The 23,025-nt window shown below is 38.3% G+C and overlaps 1 protein-coding gene across 4 annotated transcripts in view; it reads right to left on the reverse strand.

Annotated features, from left to right (window-relative positions):
* Positions 1 to 1,447: 1,447 nt before the first annotated feature.
* The window catches only part of ST18 (ST18 C2H2C-type zinc finger transcription factor), a 48,831-nt gene continuing 27,253 nt past the window's right edge, over positions 1,448 to 23,025 (reverse strand). For all 4 annotated transcript variants that reach the window (XM_059854655.1, XM_059854883.1, XM_059854739.1 and 1 more), the window contains 10 exons: positions 19,476 to 19,591; positions 16,207 to 16,269; positions 15,342 to 15,410; positions 10,207 to 10,269; positions 10,031 to 10,111; positions 8,767 to 8,988; positions 6,271 to 6,359; positions 4,879 to 4,982; positions 2,523 to 2,666; positions 1,448 to 1,708 (listed from right to left, as the gene is read on the reverse strand). In XM_059854655.1, the coding sequence (XP_059710638.1) occupies positions 1,568 to 1,708; positions 2,523 to 2,666; positions 4,879 to 4,982; positions 6,271 to 6,359; positions 8,767 to 8,988; positions 10,031 to 10,111; positions 10,207 to 10,269; positions 15,342 to 15,410; positions 16,207 to 16,269; positions 19,476 to 19,591 (1,092 nt within the window). In that variant the 3' untranslated portion in view covers positions 1,448 to 1,567. The remainder of the gene's footprint in view (positions 1,709 to 2,522; positions 2,667 to 4,878; positions 4,983 to 6,270; positions 6,360 to 8,766; positions 8,989 to 10,030; positions 10,112 to 10,206; positions 10,270 to 15,341; positions 15,411 to 16,206; positions 16,270 to 19,475; positions 19,592 to 23,025) is intronic.

Genomic DNA, 23,025 nt, shown 5'->3' on the forward strand with positions numbered 1-23,025 from the left:
ATAAATGCGGCTAATAAAAATAAACACTTTCATTATAGCACGGAAAAATTAAACACACGCTAGATCCATGTATACATTTACACTGAGGCACATATGCACATGAGGTGTGTGTGCATACAAAAAAGGCAGTTTAGCTGGTTGTTTATACCTTTTTCTTAAAAAAAATAAATATAAAAAAAACTTCTGAAACAATGCTAAATTACTTACAATCCCTGAAATAGACATTGCCTCTGTTATAGCAACCGCTAGTTTCTGATGGATTCAGAAGTTCCACACCCAGGCTAACCGGATACCTCTGCGCAAGTGCTCGTCTGTCCACACCTCCGCCTGTCTGTCTGCTCTGTAGCACTTGGGGCCCTACCAGAAGACTGGTGACAAATACAGTGTCAGCCTAGTCTTAGTGAAGAAGGATGGGAGAAACCAGTCACGGTGTTGCTACCGGTCGTTCAAAGGGACAAGCGACCACCGTGGTGCCAGAGGGGTGTTGCTGCCCTCCAGACAGACCGCTGCCTTCTCAGCTGCCATTACCTTCAAACCAGTATTAAATGCCATTTCAGGGGAGATGTGTTCGACTCATTATGTACAAAGCCTTTAGCTTGGGATGTGTTTGCGTTTTTACAATCCAAATCCATTGCAATACTGGTCACTTGCTCAAAACCTCAACGTCTCATACTAAAAAAGTACCAGTACCTACCTAATTACCCTTCTTGTTTAGAGATAATTGTCATTTCCCTCCATGAGCTAACTCTGAACAAAAGCTGCAGTGGTAAAATAAATCTGAAGTTCTCTTGAAACATTTTAAATAATCATTCTCATAGGCTAAATCACACAGCCAAGTCAAGTGCTTTGCTGATTGCTATATTTCATTATTGCTAACATATTCTTTAACACACTGTTTTCCAGCATACTGTGCTTTTAAGAGCCCAAGTTCCCCACTAGTGGGCACCATTTATCTTCTCATTCCATGCATCTTCACATCTCATGTTACTGCAAACCCATTTCTGATACAAAGCCATTATAAAAAAGCAGGATGTGAGGAAAATAAAACTAGAACCACGGTTCAGTCATTTGTTACTTTCATAGGTTTTTTTTTTTTTCTTCCTGTACAAACCCAGCAAGTTATTTAATTTACAGTATAGCTTTCAGTCTATTTAAAATCCCATTGGAAAATAAATTAATAAACACATTTGTAAAAATATGGCAGGCCGCAAAAATGTTGTTAAAAGATAAAAAAACCAACTCTTTGATTAGAAATAAATAAAAAATATAAAAAATAGTCGCACACACTTTTTACATTCACTTTACAAAAACTGAGTGCAAAAGAAGAAAAAAAAAGAAATTGTACTGAAATAAATACAATATACTAACAGAGTGCATTGCTGTTAATACAAATAGTCTGTTGTGGTTTTATTCTTTTTTTATGTCAGCTGGGAAAAAATTAGTGCAATGTTGCAATTGTAAATGCAGCATGGCAACCTACACCCCTTAGCAGTACATGAACTCCTAACATATCCATCTGGAGTTTACTGCTGTTAAGTAATTTCTGTTGCCCAGCAGCTTTCACATCCTACACATGGATGCCCTTCACTGCCTGTTTGATACTTTCCAGCAGAGCTTTGCATTCGGGGGAATAGTCCCGTTCCAGATTGCTGTACATGTCTGTGAGTGTATTTACATATGCTTCGAAATTCTGCTCACTGATTGGCCCCTAAATGGAGACAAAACAGATTATAATTGTAGGAGGTAAAATCAAGGCCGAAAAAACCCAAACACCCAGCCCCAAAGCATGCCAAAGGAGCGATATGGCAACTGGGGAGAAGTCATGAACAGGGCAGCCATCCAAATTAATGGAAGGGTTGTGGAAATTACAGGAGTTGCAAGTCCTGGGGAATCCGTACTCTCTCCAAACAAGAAAAGGAGTTGGAGATATTATGGTTAGTGCAACCCCCCCCCCTTTTTTTTTTTTTTTTTTTTGGTGACCTATTTTTCTCTGGGATTGTGACTGGAATTCCCCCTAACTGTCCTTTCTTAACCTTCCAGTGGCACTCTTGACAGGGGAAAGGGGACTGGAAAAATGAGTACCTCTGTGGATTTGGTGTTTGTTTGAAAGTGAGATGTGAAACTCTTGAGAAGATGGAGCTTGGTTGTCTCCAGAAAAAACATCTGTATGAAACAGGTTATAGTTTTGATCTGGGAGCTAAGTCAATGAGGATTCTCATGAGAGTGAAGTTTTCACTCTTTGTGCAGGGTGGGTGTTCAGACAGGGAGGTTTGAGGGAAAAGCCTGTTTTGCACAGTGTGGTACAGGGCAGAGAAACCAGGGCTGGCTCATTCCTGAAAGAAACTGCACCTACGACAACACAGACGTCATGATCCTGCAGCTCTGCAAAGCAAATCAGCCTAAAAGTTCTCTCTGCTAATGCAGCTCCAGTGCTTCTGCCAGTCCCTGAGCTTGCTCATCTGCTTCAAGTGCTGGCAAGGCAGCCCCAAAAGAAGGTGCTAACCTGCTGGCTGTGGGCTTACCATCTGTGGCAGCTGAATGTCAGCGAGACTGGAGATAAGGGCTTGGCTTAAGCCGGCTAACTCCTTCAACAGGCTCTCGTTGTTCTGCTCTATGAGTTTGTTCTCCTCTTCTATTGTTTTCAAATTGCTCTCCATAGATGTGATCTAAAAGAGACAGGCAGGCACAAACACAGACAGACAAACCTTGGCAGCATTGTTACTGCAGTTTGAACCCAAAATATCAGCTGGGTGATTACGAGGGAGGCCATGATGAATCTGAATGTAGCTATGCTTTTTTTTAGGAGAGATGTAACTTCTCCACAGAACATTCAGAGCAAAGAAGAGGTTGTATTTGCTCTGAAATGAGGTTCTTTGCTAATGGCTCATAGAGAAACCGTGTGGCAGCAAGGCACTGGAAAGTGCCCCAGAGTGGGAGGAGGGAATTGAGCTTGGAGAGGAGGGACAGTGTGGTGCTGGGATGGAGTATGGCCTCAGGGCTGGAGGAGGGAAGGAGAAAGGAGGCTGATGTTTTCATTGTTGTCCTGCTCTGAAAGCATCCCTGCTGCTCGACCACAATAGCAAGGGCACGGGTATTGGGTATTGCTGTTGTGCTGCTTTCCACCCTGCTCCTGGGTGAGCTCTGGGCTGGCTGGGGTTAGCAACAGGCCTGGTGCTGGGAACAATGAGAAAAAAATAGAGTGGAAAGGAAACTGAGAGGCTGAGCATGTATCACAGAGATGATCTCTGACCAACAGAATGCAAAGGAGGGTTTTGGAAAGAGCAGGATAAAGCAGCCAAGGTAGAAAAAAAAGGTATCTTTTCAAAGTGAGAGCTTAGGTCTGAAAGCTTAGATGTCAAAAGCAGTGCTGAAAAACAAAACCAGCAATGGCAGGGTCTGGTTCCCTCCTGCCCTGCTCTCCTTGTCCCGGGAGCGGGCAGCTCAGCAGGGCAGATCCAAGGGCTGCCATCCCTGTGCCCCAGCACAGCTCCCCAAGGCACTGACCAGTGCAGTCATACCCACAATTGTCATGCCCACCCTTCCTTATTAGTATGCAACTCTTTGCAATACTTAATTGCCTCCTGTTTGTGGCCACTTTATTTCCTTTGCTCATGCACAGCCACACAGCAAAACTCCCCAGTGTGAGAAACCCCTTTTTGTGTGCCTCTCATCCACTACAACCCCTCCTCCAGAGGGTTTTCATAGCAGTCTAACACCTGGCTGGGGTAGTGTAAAAGGAGGTAGGAGATTTATGGTTTCTGCTGGAGTTCAGTTCAGGCTTTGCTGGTCAAGCTGCCTTCACCAGGGAGAAAGTCCAGGGCGAAGAAACTCCCTGCACAAAACTGCATTAACTGGGCAATCTCCATGCACACAGCACAGTGACCACCAGAGAGAACCAAGTGTCCTGAGACTGAGCACAGCCCCCCTGCAGTGCAGTTTGGGCTGGATATCCCCACAGCTGCTGTGGTGTGCAGCCAGATTGTTTAGATTCTACACAGGTGGCACAGGCTTCTACCTTGTTTAGACCATACACTCGGTGGTTATTGCAAAAACAGCAGGACTCAACACTGCTCATTCCAATGTGGTGTAAATAGAGGGGGGTATGGTTACACTCAGTTTGGTTTAGATCAGTTTGGATCTATATTCAGTTCACAAATTTACCTTAATTTCACTCTTATTCTGAAAATTCTGAAGCTTCTGCTTATGTTTTTACCCAATCTGCCCAGGTTATCTTCCAGGTGTATATGGGAGTCTGAAGGGATGAAGCTATACAGCTCACTCCATAGAACCACTATCAGCATATTAAAGACAACTTAATATCTCCAGTATACAAAATAATAAAGGAGAATTACTCTTTTGCATAACTCCCATCAAAATCCTCTGCTACACAAACTAGCAAAAGGTATACATTCTTTACCATCTGTTGCCTGGAGGCAAAATTCAAACTATTTGAATAATTGATAGTGGGTGAGCTAAACTAGGAAAATTTTCTTAGGTACACATAAGAACTCATTAAATTCAACTCTCATTTAGACTTGGAGTGGGTTTGTAAGAGGAATTATCATCCCTAAAAACTCAAGTCATAGGACCTCCCTGGTTTGGTGAGCAGATGTTTGGTCAACAAAGGAAAATGGATGTTTTTTTTGGTAAGTATTTTTCATGTCTGCTTGCTAAGATTAGCTCCAAACTGTCCTGAATTTGTCATTCACCAGATCTTTTAGACAATACCTGCTGCTCATTTACAGAAAAGAATAAAAAAGAAGAGCTTGGTAAAAGAAGTGCAGGGGAGACTAGCTATTTTTAAACAAAACATTTACATAGCATTTATTTATCATGCTTAAACATAGCGTAGGAAAAGGTTTCACATTTATGGCATACCTGAGTTTGAAGTTTCATCATGTCGGCTTCAATTTTAAGATTGGATTCATTCAGCTCTTTTATTTCCTCATCCAAGTGTCTTATTTCTTCATCACTCTCAATACCTGTAAATAGTTGAAAATAACAACATCAGATTTAGGGTGTCCACATGTAAATGGATGCATGAGTAACAAGCTGCATTACCTGGTACTTAATCATAGCAAAATAAGATTTTTAATAAATGATTTATCCTTATATTGTCTTTTACTTTGATTTTACTGTCAAAATTCTTTCCTTCCTATTAAACATTTATATGAGCTTAAACATAAATGGGGCTATCTTAGTTCTAATTTTTCACTATTTCTTTTTTTTTCACTCCATCATGCAACTACAAGCAGGAGGGTACAAAAAGGAAAAATTGCCAAGAAGGAGGAAAATTTATCATAATACATGAGAAGATTTTTATGTTGCTTTGGTGTGAGGAGTTTTTGTTTGTTTGTTTTGGTTTGGGTTGGAGTTTTTTGTTTTGTTTTTCTTCAAAAGGAATGCAACAGCAATCCTTCTTTTTCAGGAAATAAACCAGGGCAACATCTTTGCTAGTATTATAATTGTTTACTCATCTGTACCTGTTTCTGATTTTGCAAGAATCTCTGTGGGGGCAAGCTCCTGTGCCAAATAACTTCAATAAGCACAGCTTTAGTTATATCTGATAAATAGCGAAGTTTAAATACAGGAAAGGGTGAAATTTTCAGAAAGCTAGCAAGTATTACAGGGGAAAAAAAAAGTTCTAGGCTTTAAAGCCTAGAACTGAGTCTACTGGGGAGCCAGCGTGGGAAATCTGTAAGCAGTAATGCAACCGTTTTCCTCAGCAGTTGGAGACTAAAGACTAAATTTCCTGAATCCTGGCTCAATGCCCAACTTGCTAAAGCACATTGTATAAGAAGGGAGACTCCTACACATTTCCCCCTGCAACTCTTTGGTAATTATTGCTTTGCACTTAGGTTAGCTAAATTGCACAAGCAGTGCATAGATACTAAACCATGTAGGAATGAAGTTAGAGAGATGAGTCAATTTCTGCCCACAATATTTCTCCCTTTGTACCTTATTAATCAGATAGCTAAGTCCTCCTGATCTGTAACTAATTGTTTATTAATTAAAACAATATTGAAAGGATATCCAAATAATAAAATAATGCTCTGGAACAAGAGCATATCTTCAATGTTCAGTTTTCAAGACGTAAATGAGAATAATTTTATAATCTGTCATGCAAAATTTTTTTTGTTAGTCACGATTTTTTATTGCTAGAGACAAATACTGAGAATTAATGTCATGGCAGAAAGGGGCACAAGTATAAATGGGAGTCAGGGCCCTTGTATCTAAATAAATGTCATCATTTTTTACAGATTTCCTTACCGCCACTTGCTTTAAGCTTGATAGTCATTAATTCTTCCGAAATTTTGCCCTTTTTTATGGTTTGTGCATTCAGAGGACAACCAGACAGGCTGAAACAGATAGGAAAAAAAACATTAGCACCCACTTGAAAATGGCAATAATCCTTTCAGGCAATATTATCATGCACTTGGACAGACCTCTGTACCTAAGGTCACATCAGTATCTCCATTATAGCATGGCTTCGGGGAATGACATAACTCATAAAGAGTCATTTAGCTGTATATTCCAGCTTGAAAATTGGCACAGAAATCTCAATCTACGAGTAAACAACTCTTAAGCATATTTCAAAATAATCAAAATTGAAGTAGCAGCTACTGTTAAGCTATATGAAGATGCATATACAGAATTCTTTCAATTCAAACACTTATAAACTGTTTATATCAAGGGATTGTGCTCCAAAGGAGAGGAGAGTATGGTATTTAAAATGGCAAGTTTACTATCCTAAAAAAAATTAGTTAATGGGATGATGTCCACAGTGCCTAATTATTGTATCACTTTGTTGATACATAATAATGATCAATACAATAATAACTCTGGAATACCCTATAGGCTGTAATAGCTTTTTTGAATGGTTCCATTATATAGTCAGTTTGCTTTTTAACCACTGTTCACATTAAATTACATTTTGCTATTTCAAAGCTTACAATTTCATCAGCTGGTAATTATCTGAGGCAATTTTTATAGCCCACTAAAGGGCTAAGAGGAATTGCACTGTCTTCATACTATCTTTATAAATAACAAAGAAGAAATACCCATATGCTGAAGAACTGGCAGCAGGATTTGTTTTTAGGTGTTTCTGAGTAAGGAGAGGGGGAAAATTTTGTTCCGCAGGAAAATGGTTGATGTGTGTGTGTGTGTGTGTGTGTGTGTGTGTGTAAAAATTAAAAAAAAAAAAAATTCTAACAGAAATGGCATTTCCATATAGAAAAAAAAAAAAAAAAACAACAAAGCAGCTAAACCTAAGCTTTCATTAGCTTGGCTAAAAGCTACACAGAAAGATGCTAGTTCTTCAGTTCTAAATTTCTGCTTATGATCTCTGCCCAGAGCAGATAGCTAGCTGGGAGATTGTTTGAAAGCCCTGAGTTACTGGTTAGGTTTCTAACGTCCCAGGAAAGGATATCAAACAAAGTTATATTCTCTACGTCATTTTAACTAATGTGATCTTGAGAGTGACCCAGTTTCATGCAGGACAGGAATCATCTGTACTATTAATTGCTACCAGCTAAAACACAGTTTTTGCTACTTGCTTAATTAGCCACAATTTACAGTAGTGTCCTCATGAAAAGACATTTAGATGGGACGTAGGAAGTAAAATTAGGATAACACTGGACTCTGACTGAATTTATTCAAATGACAACAGGCATTTCTTGTTTCAGAGAAGTTGGCTCAAAGTGTTAGGAAGAAAACAAAGAAGACAGAGAACGTAGACTTAAGTACTCTTAAAGACAGAAAACCAAACTTGCCAATCACACTCTTTGCTTACTTTTGATTCAATATGGTCAGACTATTTTTCACAGTGATAGATGGTGTTTATTGTTGTTAATTATATATGTGGCTTCTCTGCAAGGATAATTTTCTTTGTGAGATTGTTATAACTCCTGATGTATTGTTTAAAGGGGTCTTAGGATGAGGGAAGAGACAAGAAAGTTGACTCTATGTTTAGAAGACTTAGTTTATTATTTTATGATATATATTATGTTAAAAACTATACTAAAAGAATAGAAGAAAGGATTTCATCAGAAGGCTTAGCTAAGAATAGAAAAAGAATGAATAACAAAGGCTTGTCTCTGACCGAGACAGTCTGGACACATGGACTGTGATTGGCCATTAATTAGAAGCAACGAGATGAGACCAATCACAGATCCACCTGTTGCATTCCACAGCAGCAGATAATCATTGTTTACAGTTTGTTCCTGAGGCCTCTCAGATTCTCAGGAGGGAAAAATCCTAAAGAAAGGATTTTTCATAGAACATGTCAGTGACAATCTCCAAACTTTTTTAATCCATACAAGAGCTGCATGCTTATTGTTTTTCATTTGTGTAATTTTAGCTGCTTAAATACAAAGTTTATGAGTATAAATTTTCCACTGGTAGAAAGATGAAATAAATGACTCTTGGCTAAAGCTTTTCTGGTGACCTTTTCTGGTGATATTTCTCTTTTCTTTGGAAGATATGCAGACATGCAACTCCATATTTCCCCAGGAAAGAACTCTACTTAATTTTATAATGCATAGACACTGTACTAATCTGAACACCTTGGAAAGTCATGCCTCAATGGGAACATAGAAAAAGACATAAAATTTAAGTCTCTCAAATTAATTCTGTTTTGTATTACTTTACCTGCAATGTTATTACCCGAATGACTTTAGCACAATTCATTCTGACTCTAAACCCACATGTTGTCAATTCAGAGTGGAATGTTAAGGAAAAATGAAAAGAGAAAACACAAAGTTATACCTTCTGTGGGTGACAAAAACATTATTAACATGACCCAGCCCGTTGCAGCCTGGCAAAGGACAGTGTGGCAGCTCCTGTTTGTTCAGTTTCCAGGATAGCGAAGACCCATTGACAGGACTCTCCTTCTGTCTCTTGGCAGCCAAAGGACAACCAGAAGCAGTGCGATGAGAAGTGTATTTACCTGATATGTGACCTTGGCCATCACAGCCTATCACTGGGCATCTACAGAAACACAGCAAAAGAACCCTCATTTTCACTGGAGACGGCAGGCAAAGGCATTCTCAAACAACCCTGAGAAAATCATTCTGGCTGCCTTCACTACTTTGCTTTAATGGAGTAAGACTTGGTCCCTGTTGGCACACTGTACCAGAGCATCCAACTCTTGTCAAGCTGGGTTATGGTGGTTCAGAGGATCTTAAAATAAGGCAATTTAAAATATAGCTGTAGAGACTAAGGAAATGAGACATTCGTTTAGATAGTATTTTACTAGAAAAAAAAATTGAAATTCTATCATGGGCAATAATTCACATTTCTTCAAGTGTATGAAAAGTCACCATTGTCTCCTTTCTATCTTGGTTTCTGGTATGAAGAAGAGGGTAAGTTCCTGTAACTGGAAAACTTGCATGGAAACCCATGCAAATACTTGCAAAGAAAGGAGAGGGAATTTTTTGTGCTGCTCTGTCAGCGTTGTGCAGTTTCACATGTATCATTAGCAAGTATTAAGACAATATTCCATACAACTAAGTCTTCACTTTTATATTCTGGCTGTTATCACTTACAAATTTTAATGGAATTTGCATTCAAGCCAGGAATGTAGTGAATCTCTACTGAGTTTCCAGTTTTCGTTTTAAGTGAAATTTTCATTCATAGATATAGAAAAGACCCAAGACTTACAGATATTTAAGTTCTCTGGAACATATTTTTTAAAGTGTCACTTGGATTTAATTAGCTGACATGTTTCACCTCAGTCAGTAATAATTTTCCTTCATTTTGCCAAATTTTTCAACCCATTGGCATAGCACTCTTTAAAATTATTGGAGCAATACAAGCAGATACAGCAATCCTTCCTCACTGTTCAGTCTCCTAGGTGATGGACTCCACCAACTCCACAAGAAGCAGAAACACTTGTTTTGGTTCCAGCTCTGGGCACTATTTTCATGTGGTTGAGATTAACTGGGGCATCTCCTTATGGCTCCTCAAGTCCTGAACTCTCCCAGGCCATTCCCCCCCTCCACTGGTGGTGGACCCCTGCTTCTGTACTCACTTAAGTTCAGGGTCTTCTTTTTCTTCCTTGGTAGGAGTGACTTTGATACCTCCTTTCCTGGCACGAGGACAGCCAGACAAGCTGAAAGAAGCACACAGAGTAAGAGCCACCTCTTTCTGCTGCTGCCAGCCGAGAGCCCTGAGCACGGCAGCCCCATGTGATGGGATGGTTGTTACCTTCTGTGGGATGCATAGTTCCCTGTCACATGGCCAGAGCCGTCACAGCCAGGTGTTGGGCACCTGTGGAATAATACAGAAATTACAAAATATGGTCACCAAGATGCAGAGTAAATAACGTGCACAATCTATATTTTGTCTAGAGTGGAAGAAAGAACAGCAGAGCTTTTGCCGAATAACTAAACCTACCTCTCTCTGTTTTGTTTTTTTTTTCCTTAAATAAGCAGAGTCCTTTTTTGGGGGAGGGATTTTTTTTTTAAATAGCAGAGTTTTAATATGGAATGTGAAATATATTGTATATGATCTGTTGATTTAATGACTTTGTATCAATGTTTACATCAAACATTTTTCCTTGTACAGAATCAACATTGCAAAGAGAAGAAAAAAACAGTTTGATATAGATCTATCTGTAAATTTGCTATTATGAGTTTGTTTATTATTGGTATGATGTTTTCAGGTCGAGATATAAATAAGCACTTTGCCAGTATTTACAGAGAGGGAAATAAAAGCAGAGAAGCAGTTTTACTTTTGGCCATCGGTAGATGGTAGCCAGAATTTGAATTTAATAATTTGTGTATTCTAGCACTGTAAGCATAACAGAGGACCATCTTTTCTTGCTTGAGATTCAGTTGGGTGTTCAGCTGAGCAATTGGATTATCCTTATTTCTCATAGTTAAGGGGTTGCTCTGTGCATGTGAGACAAACAAGCATTTTCAAGTATGAATTTTTAATACTGAAACATCCATACAATAAAAAGAAAAAAGCCTGATGGTTACTGTGCTTTTGCCAGCAGTCTGGCAGAGTGGACTTCTTGCTTGCTGTGCCTCAAAAGGTGGCTTGGGTCAGTAGGTCTTTCCACTGACTTCTGTGGGGTTTGGAGCAGGACCATACTGGTAATACCTTCCATCTCAGAAGTACTGAGATTTTATTTTTTCTTTAATTTTTCTTTCTTTTTTTTTTTTTTTTTTTATTTAAGGCTGTTGTATATTTCTGGAGTGGTTTGGTTTGAGGTATTTTCAGAGAATATTAACATACCTCAGCAAACAAAGCAGCACCAAAAAACATTTGCCTTAGAAGATTTGCCAGTCTTTTCTTTGTTTCTGTATTATACAATACAAAGTTCTTATACTAAGCAACCTTAGGGACTTTTTTGAAATGCTATTATTTTTACAGAGTATCAGAATTACATAAGGAGTTGTGCCAAATAATGTTGTACTGAACCATTAAGGAAAGTTGCAGGGTTCACTATGCTCTTAAGGGTCCCAATTGTTACTGAATCTTTCCTGAGTTAGAGATTCGTGATTTCATCTTGTCATTGGTAGGCTGCCATGGAAAACACCTACAAATATAATGCTAATAGCACATCTGAGTGTGCAGGTGCATCTCTTCACAGAATATTTAAAACTAGTTTTCTGTGAACAATTAATTTGTCAAAAATCTGACTTCTTTTGGACATGAGCAAATTTATGCATTTATTCAAGCAAAATTCAGCATTATTTCAAATGAAGAAAGGGGTGAAATTTTTTATATAATATCAAAACATTTCATGATGACACTTAGTGAACTATATTTTTGGTGGAATGAATTGCCTCACACTGACAGCAAAGGTAAAGGTGGGGGTTTGCAGAGTGCCTGGACATGCTTGCCTGTGTAGAACTAAATGTTGACCTGTTTAAGTGTGGGACAAGGACTGGGCACAATGTCATGTGGAGCAGGCAGCAAGGGCAGATGTCTGGAGAGAGTGAATGCTTGCAACTAAATCCAGAACACCTGCCAAAAACTAAGGAAATTAATTTTGGCTACTTGTTTTATCTGATGATCACAGATGGAAGGGCTCCCTGCATAGACTGGAGGTGGACTTTAATTCAAGAAAAGCTCTTTGGGTGAGACATTCAGATCGGAAAGTCTGGGAGTTGTGAATATACTTATAAAGGACACTGAACCAAATTTTGTATCACCCCATCTGTAGTTACCACTTCTGGCAGCAGACAGATTTCCAACTGGATTGGAGTCCAAGCTATTCTGGAGGTCACTGAAGATTTCAGGCTGAGATATTGTCAGAACTAATGAAACTGTAAAAGGATCTTTCAGGTGGGCTACCAACAAATAAGTAAAAAGCCTCATTAGCAAGACTCTTAATCTTGGCCGCTGGGTTGGGTTTTCTAAATATTGGTTATAACTTTGTATGGATTGTGAAATTCCAGAACACAAAATACACCAAAAGTCTATTGCCTTTCAATTAGTAAAGCTGGGGAATTTCATCAGCTTTTAAGTGGTCTTTGGACTGGTGCCCCAGCTCAGGGAGTCATCCTCTATAATCAATTCCTGTGAAGAGCCAAGAAAATAAGATTTACATCAGAGGGCCAGAGGTCTCAGGACATCAAATTAAGAGATGTCAACCCTCAGGTGGGTGTAGGTTACAAGTTCTTGTACAATTCTTCCAAATCTGTTATTCAAAAATAAATCTCTCAGTGATTTCACATATAAATTCTTGCAAATGGGCATTGAGTACCTCCTATTTTGTCCCTTTCTCCAACACAAAGATTGCTTTATCTTTAGGAAGATTAACTACAACTACATGTAAAATTTAAACACTGAGCTGCAAGTTTAGGAGCATTTTTGGTACGTTTTCTCCCTCAAAAGCTCACCAGAGGTGTTGGATATGACCTGTATTCAAGGCAAACCCATAGAGGTCAGCTGAGAAAACCATTTTCTGAAATTGTTATACTGCCTATGGAAGGCCGTATAACTCAGTATGAATCAGTATCAATATTTCATGTGGAACCCATGTAGGAAAACAGCTCAAATCTCTCCTAAAAATTGACATTTTACCACTGCAAAAATGAGTCTAAGGGTAGGAGACCACCTATTCCTAAAAGTTTCTGATATGTAAGTAAATGCCTCTCTAAAGTACACATTTGAAATTATTTAAGGCTAGATAAGCAAGCTCAGGGATTAAATAGGATATCAGCCACAATTATGCCTTTTAGCTTTAAAATCTGAGTCATCACCAAACTTATGTTTTAAATTGACCACCTCAGATTGTTCTGAGCAGCAAGAATCCTCATATAGAAATTTCCCTGAATCTGAGTCACAGGCCCACTTTCTGAGCAGATCTTCCTTATTTCCAAACTGTGGATCACATGGAAGCCTTGTATCTTTGCTGGCATAGAGTTTCATAATTAAAGCCAAAATCTTATCTTGATTCTGGCAAATTAAACATGAATAACATTTGGAAAAAATACACAGCTTTTTCATATTCATGCCTAACTACATGAGGGTACTTTCCTGGCCTGATTCTATGAGCATTTATGCCCTCTGCTCACACAGCAATGCTACAATTAACTATTGCTATCACAGTACCAGAACAAGAATGATTGCAGCATTTTGGAAAAAGATTTAATTTAGACAGAAGCAAAGTTTTGTTCAAAATATCACCTGAACTACGTTTGCAAGAACCTAAATTAAGGTGGTACATTTGTGAAAAATAATTTTATTTAGCCTTTTTTCCTTTTGCAAATTGTCTGTGAACAGATTTTGATTTTTGCTCTTTTTCTAGTTAATTGAAATTAAATGCTAACTGCGTTATGCAACATATTTCTGTCTGTGAAATGTCCATGAACTTTGACTTTGTCTTTCACAACTCACTTATTATACATGGCGTACACTGTGCAGTTTGTCATTTAAGTCATATGCTGTTGCTCCTCTTTCCTTATGGCATGACCAAAACTCTAAAAGCTTTAGTGGAAAAATAACCATATTGGTATGCAAATTTACTTATTCACACATGAATGGGGCGGGGGGGTGATGCATGAGGAGCAACTATTCAAAATATTTGTGTGAGTGTCTTTGTATGGCAGAAAGCCAATAAAAGCAGGGACAAATATATATGACTCAGCAAATGACTTCAAATTTGTCAGCATTTTTGCAAGCCAGTTCCTTGCTAACCGTTCTGCTCTTTTTAAAACCAACTAAACCTAAATTTTATACCTTTGAGTATCAGAGATGTCAAAAAACGCAGGGTTGTGCCAGAGTGCTGGTTTACCTACTGGCTTTGCAAACTGCTTTGGACAGCTGCCTACATAAATGGTCTTTCTTTGCTATTTTGCTGCATCTCCTGTACATTCAACTTCATAGCTTCCATCAGTTCAGCATTTCAATTATAACTGAAGTTGTAAGGCTAGGGAATGAGACCACTAACATTTGATCTGGGGAAGCCAAACACTGCTCCAAGCCTAAATGTAGCCACTTCTGCTATTAATACTATTAGAAAAGGAAAATAGTCACACGGTCAGACTTTATTTTCTTCTATCTGGACTAGGGATGAACCTAAAGGACAGAAAGGACAGTCACGGGGTTCTCCCCTTTTTACATGTATTCATGAATTTTTCCAAGGCATCTATTAAGGGATCCAATTTACAAGTTGCAGAGGGAAAGCTATGAAAGAACTCTAATTATCCTTCCCTTTTCCCCACATCCTTATTGACAAAGCCAATTCAATAACTAGATGACTGGTTGCCAGTGCCTCTCTTGACTACAGATTTTTGAAATATTCATATGTCCCTATACATCTGTCTATATAGCAAAGCCTGCACAGTCCTTTTGTAAGTGACATTTCATGGTGAGAATTATGCCAGCATAAAATCATATGACTTGATGCCTGCTTCAGTGGCATTAAACTCATAGTATAGGGTATGGACAAAAAAAAAAAAAAAAAGGATTTGCAGGTATTCTGGTCTCATTTTTAAATTTATTCCAACTAGATTTATTTCTAACTAAATAATTCCAATTAATTCTATCTGGATCAGTTGCCAGATCCATCTTACCTATTAGATATTTTCTATTCCTCTCTGATTCAGAAATACTGAGAAAACTCCATTTTTCCTAGTGTTCACAATTTTTGTCCCCCCAGGCCCTGATTAATTAGTGAAAATGAAGGGGTACAAGAATAAAGGAAGACAAATGGAGAAAAGTAAACTTTATTTCACTCAAAAGCTTTGTAATCAATTCACTACACTTTTCATAAAAAGGTGTGATACTGCTCAGAGCAATTCAAATTTACAACTTAAATAACACAGGGAACATGTTTGTCGAAGATAAAGAACAATAACATTTGTGCTATTGTCAATACTTACTTGAGCTCCTGAGAGTTAGCAGCCATAAGGGATTTTAATGTCTTGTCAGCTAATGGGCACCCAGAAACACTGAAAAGAAAACCTGATGTGAAATATTTTACTAAACCAAAGCTTTTTTTTTTTTATCTAAAACACCAACATCCAGACAATATATGATTTATATTAGTTAAAATTATACTCTCAAATATTTAATCTCAGCAAAGAAGGACAAACATAAGGCTGTGGTTCTTAAATCACTAAAAAGATTATGTAGTTTGGGACAAAGGTTTCTAGCCCCTGTAAAGCTTTGCTGTGGGGGAACAGTGGTACACAGAATCCATCCTTTATGTTTCCTATATGAAGGACAGCTAGAGGATCTGGTCCACGTGATTGGTAGAAGGCAGAAATCATTTCCATTCTGTTCCCAATGGAAATGCAGGAAATTTTTGTTTCAACACCTAGGTTGACAGTAGGCTATTTTGAGAAAAATATTTAATATCCTCAGGTTATAATAGCAGATTATGAATTTAAAAGCCATTCACAAAGAGGTATGCAGAAACCTCATTTATAATCAGATGCAACAGCGTCTGTATAGAGACTGCTTGTACACTCAGGGAAATGCAAACTTCACTAAATGACTTTTCTGCAGGTCTCAGCTGAGAAATGCAGCTACAGTAATAAGCATGTGCTGCTTAACTGCCTCAGTGTATTAAGTCCACACCTTCACAAATATAACAAAATTAGGAAAACCAGCCGCGTTTCTCTGTGGATTATTTTTTGCAAACTGTTTTTGAACACTTATCCATGGTTAGTATAAAGGGGTTCAAAGATGACAAGGGCTAGAAGTAGCTCTATTTCCTGTTTTAGGCTTCCTGTTGTTTCTTACCTGCGGTGTGAGGCATAGTTTCCTGTTACATGACCGCTGCCATCACATCCTGGGGTTGGACAGCTATGCAGAGAAGAAGGAATGAGAAATTTGAGTATATAAAATGCACCTCACAGCTCACCATACCCTGCAGTGAATTATGTAATGATCCTTAGGGCAATCACGTTCATCACTACACACAGTCACGACACTGAAGTAATCTAGAAAAACTTCATTCTAGTTTTTAATTATTACTTGACACACAGAGGGAAAGAATTTCTCCTATTTCCACAGTGCAAATAATTCAAACCTTTATTTTATCTGCATGGAGTTACCTTTGAATAGGTATTTTGCTTATGAAGTTGGTTCTTAAAAAGACTGTTTTATTATTGGCACAAAATTTTCACAGCAGTTCATAAATGCTGGAGCTGAAGTTTCTGATCTGACCTCAAGTATAACATACTGGAGGCCAGAGAACAGTAATATTTAAAATAATTACTTTCACTTCTGACTAAAACAAGACACCTTCTTTAGAAACATATCCAATATTTGTTTACTGATACAAGTGAGAAATGTGTCAGGATTGCTTGCAGAAGAGAAAGCACGTCAATATCACACATCTGAAGTTCTGAAAGAGAATAAAACTTTCTCAAGCTATTTCTCAGCTGAATTGAGAAGAGATAAAAAGGTTGTTATTGTGGTTTGGGAATAGTACTGTCCAAATTAATGTTCCCACCAAGACTATCTAAACCATAGGCTGCTTGCTCGCTCCCCCCGCCCTGCCCCCAACACTTTTCTCCTTCCCCTGCAGGCTGGAGAGTGAGAATTGGAGGCCCAAAGGTGAAAGCCACATCTCAAGATAAGAACAAATCACAGGAAACAGCAATGAGATAACAAAATGAATGGCAACAGCACAAGTATCCATAAGAAGTGCACAAGGTAGGCAAATGATTGCCCAGAACAGAACTGGTGTTACCCAACCCTGTCTTTGCCAAGTTTACTTGACTGAGAGGAAAACCTTCTCCCTGGGTGAGGTTATAGAATAACCCCCATGTCCCAGCCACCCCACCTCCTGGCTGCTGCAAAATTTAACCTTGTCCTGTCTGGAACCAAGTGTATGTTTAACAGAACAGATATACTCATTTAAATCAAGGGATGGAGGCATGCTGGAGAAGATGTCATAGCTTCTCTTTTTCCTCAGCCCTTCTTCAGCTGTAACACTGAAGTCAAGCTGGGATACAATCCTCTGCAAAAGAGGAAAGCTACCAAGAAATACAACTTGTGCATGGAGAGGGAGGTGATTTAAATATACCATTGTACAGTACTTTGAAACACTCTAACCAAGCCTGGAGAGCTGCCTTATAAAGAACTGGTTTTCTTTCACTGGGAATATGGATAAAAAGGGCAAGCAGATGCTGCACAAAAACTGTTAGCTAGTGCTCCATGCTAATGAAAAAAGGGGTGCCTGAGATGCTCACCTGGCTATTTTCTCTGAGCTGGCAGAATGCTAGGAAGTTTTTCAAATCTGTAAAAAAGCCTTAGGAAGACATCAGCCTCATTTTCACAGCCCATTTCAACCTGAGCCATGCTGTTATGGCCAGCAAAATTAACATGGCAAAATAGAAAGCACATACTAGATGGTGGGATTCATACAGTAGTTTGCTCCAACTGTGTGCTAACCACGTTCAAAATTTTTCTCTGCAAGTGCTTATGTCATTTTAAAAGCTTCCTCATGATGGAGCCAACTGTACTGAATTTTTCAGTAAAATATCTGAGCTCAGTGGGATCATAGGAATGTAGTCTGATCTCTATATTGCCTATGGATTCTTCTGATAAATTAAAACTATTCTTTATTTAATTTTTGGCACAATTACATTTTAGATACCTGTTTTTAGATACTTTTTGAACCACTGTAAGCTCATCATTGCCCTAGTTAATACTTTGATGTTATTATTTAGGAGGGTAGAAAAGTATATTATAGGTATCTCAAAACAGGTCAGTATCACAAAGGAAAAAAATACCACAAAAGAAAAGCCATTAGCCTTCAGCAAATAAACTCTCAGTGATTTTTGTATGCATTTATTTTAGAAGAAGATGCAAGACAACCTGACCTGTAGCAATTTAGGTCATGAACTATGACTGCAGATATAATGTGCTGAGTAGACAACATGCAGACTGCATGACATGGGGGGAAAGAATGGCTCTTCACAGCAGCTTGCCCCGAGGAAATGTTAATTCTAGAGACACAGGCAGATCTAACAGCTTCAGTGCCACCGAGTCTGGAGAGCAGGACGCAAGTTGGGTGACATGACTTGTTTATTCATGGGTGAGCCTGCAGTTATGGGCTAGCATCACCAAGTGATCTGGACCACACTTGTTCAGAGAGACCTGCTCTGCTTTGGGACAAAAATAAAAGTGCCATATGTGATTGCTGAGTCCTTGCTGACTATTGCAGTGAAAACTCTGTGTTAATATCAAAATGATATTGATGTGAACCCAAAGGGATTTTGTGAAGAGCATAGATGAGATTTTTAAAAAGTGACTTGTGTTATGAGCTGACCGGGACAATTTTAGTGAAAAATTCTAAACTGAAGCAAGCTGTTTTCTGCAGACAGATTTAATAAAAATTATTTAATGTTCTAGATAGTAAAGTTTTAGAACTTAACACAGAGCAAGTAAATCTCAGTAACTGGGAAAAGAGAGTATTAGCTTGTTGTCCCAGGGTGTGAATTTCTACAACCACTGGATTTTCAGTGGGACTGAACAACTAATTCTGCTTGGAAGGAAGCAGATGAAGGACTTAAACCTGTTTCCTGAAAAGCACCATTCTGCATTGTATTTTTTCTTTTTATGAACTCTGCATGTTTTCTGTCTAAGAAATCCTAACTGCTTCCACACAAGTTCTAAGCATTGGGTCTATAATGACAATTGTTCAATTAAAGTTTATTCAATTATATAAGCATTTGCAGAGGCAATCTGTAGCATGTTATGAAACTGTGTGTTTTGTAGAAGGAGTTAAGTGCAAGTGCCCACTTGTTACCTGTCTATCTGAGGAGTGGCACCCAGTATAAATTTAGTCATTAATTTGTCCAGACCCCCAGGCACATTGTGGTTTGTCACAGCTCCAAACTTCATATCTGCATACCCACAATGTGGAACTAACTACTGGCAGGGAATTGTGCATGTCTCCCTGCTCAGCTCCTGCAAATCTACTTCAAAACAGAAGTCAGAACAGCAGCATAACAGACTTTAACGGGGCAAAGGAAAATGCAGCATGTTTTGTGACTCACGTGATGAGCTCCTTTTTGAGATCTCTTGAATGGAGCTTAGGTTTAGGACTGGGTATGGAGACATCTCCCGGGTACTTCTTTTCCTCCATGTTTTCTGGAGAGCTCACTGGATCTTTCTGAAATATTAGATGAGAATGTAACAAAAAGTTTCTCTCTTCAAGTCCTCCCACACATTCAAGAAACAATTTGCCATGGCAAGAGAACATCTTTTAAACTTAAAAAAAGAAAAAGAAAGAATTTAAAAAGAAATGATGGAGAGAAATTAGGAAAGTTTAGTGTATCATAGTTTCAGGTTCTTACAGGTAGACTTCTAAGAATGTTGTGTATTTCTGAAAGCAGGTGCTAGTTTGAGCTATATGTAGGAGAAATTTGTGTTTGTTTTATAAGATTGTGATAAAAGTCAAAGAAAAGTACAAAGAGAAAAGAGAAGTGGTTGTTGGTACAGCCAAACTAGACTTTGGCAGTTACGTTCTTTTTATTTTCTGTGTAAGTACATTGGTGACTTTTGAACATGGTTGGTGTGGCCATTGAACCATAAATTGCAAAATTGCAATAATCAATTTTTTAAAGTGTTATTTGCATAAGCAAATGTTAATGCAAAGCTTTTTAGGTCTGTGGAATGGAATGTCCTGTTATCTTATTGAAAGAGCAGATTCTTGTTAAAATAAAAACCATAATAACAAAACAACTTTGAAGCTTTCTTAATAGCAGGCTGCTAAGGGTAATTCTTGATTTCTGCTATTTGTAGATCTAAATCATCACTGCTACCATGCTGTTTGGTGGATGGTATGAGTCATGAGCACTTGCTCCATTGGGAAGGCATTTTGGAAACTTGGAGTCCTGGTAGGAAATTGCACTTTTGTTTTCTGAAAAATCTTCTTTTATAATTTCAAAATAACTTGGTTTCTACTGTTTTGAGACTTAATGCTTTCAATTATTATTGTCTTTATGCAAGATAAGGATTTTCTTTCTGGAGGGATGCTCAGCAGCTATTTTATCATTCAAGAATTTTCCAAAGTTTATGCCATCAATTATCATTCCTCTGTGAATCCCTTCTTGGATTTCACGTTGGTTGTGTGATTCCATTCCAATACTCAGGTGTTTCCCAGAGATTCCCATCTGTAGGAGCAGAAACTGCTGCCCATGGTTGAGAGGGGAAGGCCCCAGACTCTGCTAAACTCACAGTGCTGGTGCCATGGATGTTCTGGGCTTGTGCAGCTGAGAAATGTGCCAGGACAGAGGAGCAGGCTTGTCTGCAGAGCTGTTAACACAGAGTGCAGGGCTGAGTGGAATCTGGACTGAAAATGGAGTTTCTGCCTCCTGGGTCTTGTAAGCTCTGCAGGGGTGTATCTTCTGATAAAGCTTCCATATGGTCCTCAATTCTGGCAGCTCATCTTTGCCTGTTTGGAGGCTGGATCCTCAATATGACTTTCTTCTGCGTTCTGCTGCTGGCTACCTACTGCCTCCTGTAACTCACACTTCACGTACTTGTAGAAATTATGCCATATTATTGCTGTATCAATTACTACTGATTTTTTCAAACACATTTGTGGGGTTAATTTTTTTGAGAATAATCTAATCTGATACAAATATAGAAAGAAAAATTACATATATTCAGCTTTACTAAACACACAGTAATTAATGAGTAATTATTTAAAATAATTAGAAAAACCCTCATATATTTCAGGCTTGGGGAATTATATTTCTGAAGGAGAACTTCAGATAAGGAGCAACAGAGAAAATTAGCAACTACAGAAGGTCTTGATGTTAGTGCAGAAATAATAGATGATTGAAAGTCTTCCAGACATGGGAACTAAAATGCTAAAATGCAAAAGTAGAAAAATGGATGTCAACTTTGTTCAAGATCCAAGAAACATCAAAAATATTTTCCGAAGTTGGGTTAAATCTTGTTCCCAGTGGCCTACAGGGGTAATTTTGGCAGTGGCATATAGGAGTGATTTTGCCATGGGTATTTGAATTCCTGACTACTTCTATCCACAAGTTCTGACCTATCTTTCTTACAAACATATAAGTGCAAGCAGGGATCATCAGTGGCATGAATTACTGTAAAATCAAAAGCTCCCGAAGGAAACAACCAAAAATGCTAACCCCCTGTTGCCAGCTAGAAGGGATCAGATGTCAAAATAACTTCAAAAAACCCAGATAAAATGGTTTCCACTTAATTTAATGGAGGTTAAAGAAGAGTGGTTTATCAGTTTCCTGTCTATCAACTAACTCTGCCAGGCTACATCTGCATGACTGAACTGATATGTGTTTCTAAAAATTTAAAGCATGCCTTGCCTGGATCCCCTGTATCTAAACCAGGCATTCATCAGCCTCTTCCACTTCTTTTGTGAGAAGCCTGGATTAGGGGGTGGTGAAGAGGATGTTCTAGCACTCCACTGTAATCCTGCTCTGGGTCGTGTACCTCAGGATGGACCTGCAGCCCACCAGAATTGCCATAACTGTGCTGCAGGCTGTATTAATATTTTCATATGTGTAACTTATATATGTGTAACTTGTCTTCTTTGTTTTAAAAGAAAGATATTCTGATCTTTTGCTGGTGATGGACCAGGAAATTTGGGTGTGTGTGAATGTGTGTGTGAGTTATTCATCATATCACTGTTTGATACCTGCTGCACAGAGCAGACTGATGGAGAATTATGTATATCCAAGGCTTGACAAAACAATACAGTATTGCAGCTCACAGCTTCATTTCACTGAGTCATTTAATAAAAACAAGATTTCATGGTGAAGACTGACAGGAGTACACCTATAGCCACCAGTATAACTGATATACAGGGTTTAGAATTGCAGTATTTTCATTTTCTTTCTTTAAATAATTAGATTTTTTCAAATCTTAATGGTGAATTTCTTGAATTCAGCTATTAAGGTTTCTAATATTTTTAAACTAAAGCTTTACACACACATACATACAGAAACAACAACAATTTTATACAGTTTTTATCCTAGTATATTTCCCAGGAGTAAGGGAGATATATAAACATTTCAATAGGTGACTTCTTTAGTCACCTTTAGTCACTTTCTTCATTCCTTGAGGGACACTTGGTGTTATTCAAGCAACATAAAATCGTCATATGTGTAGAAGCTGCAAAATCAGGACAGTGTAAAGGAAATGCAGGCAAAGGCATAATGAAACTCTGCCTTTCTAGAACCTTACATCACTACATGTGGCCCAAAAGGGGTTGCATCTGCCTGAAACACAGAAGGTCAGAAATAAAGAAGAAATATTTTTGATCCACTGCACTTAAGACTAAAAGTAGAGTATCATATCTTGGCTTGTGTGCTTCTCCAGCTATTTATCTTTAGAGGGAGAGATAACGCTTTAGGAAAACACCTTTAGCACTTCTCTCTTTTTGGTATGTTGGGTGATGATCATTACAGCTAGTCAAGCCCAACTGTATGTATAATTTTTCCTTTTCCATTTGAATGGATTTATAGTTAAATGCTATTAAAATCTAAAGAATTTCAGACTAAAAGAAAAATCAGAACCATCCCAATTGGTCCAAGCACTACTATTTCCTGCAAA

The sequence above is a fragment of the Haemorhous mexicanus genome, chromosome 1 (assembly GCF_027477595.1).
Source record: "Haemorhous mexicanus isolate bHaeMex1 chromosome 1, bHaeMex1.pri, whole genome shotgun sequence".
Taxonomy (NCBI): domain Eukaryota; kingdom Metazoa; phylum Chordata; class Aves; order Passeriformes; family Fringillidae; genus Haemorhous; species Haemorhous mexicanus.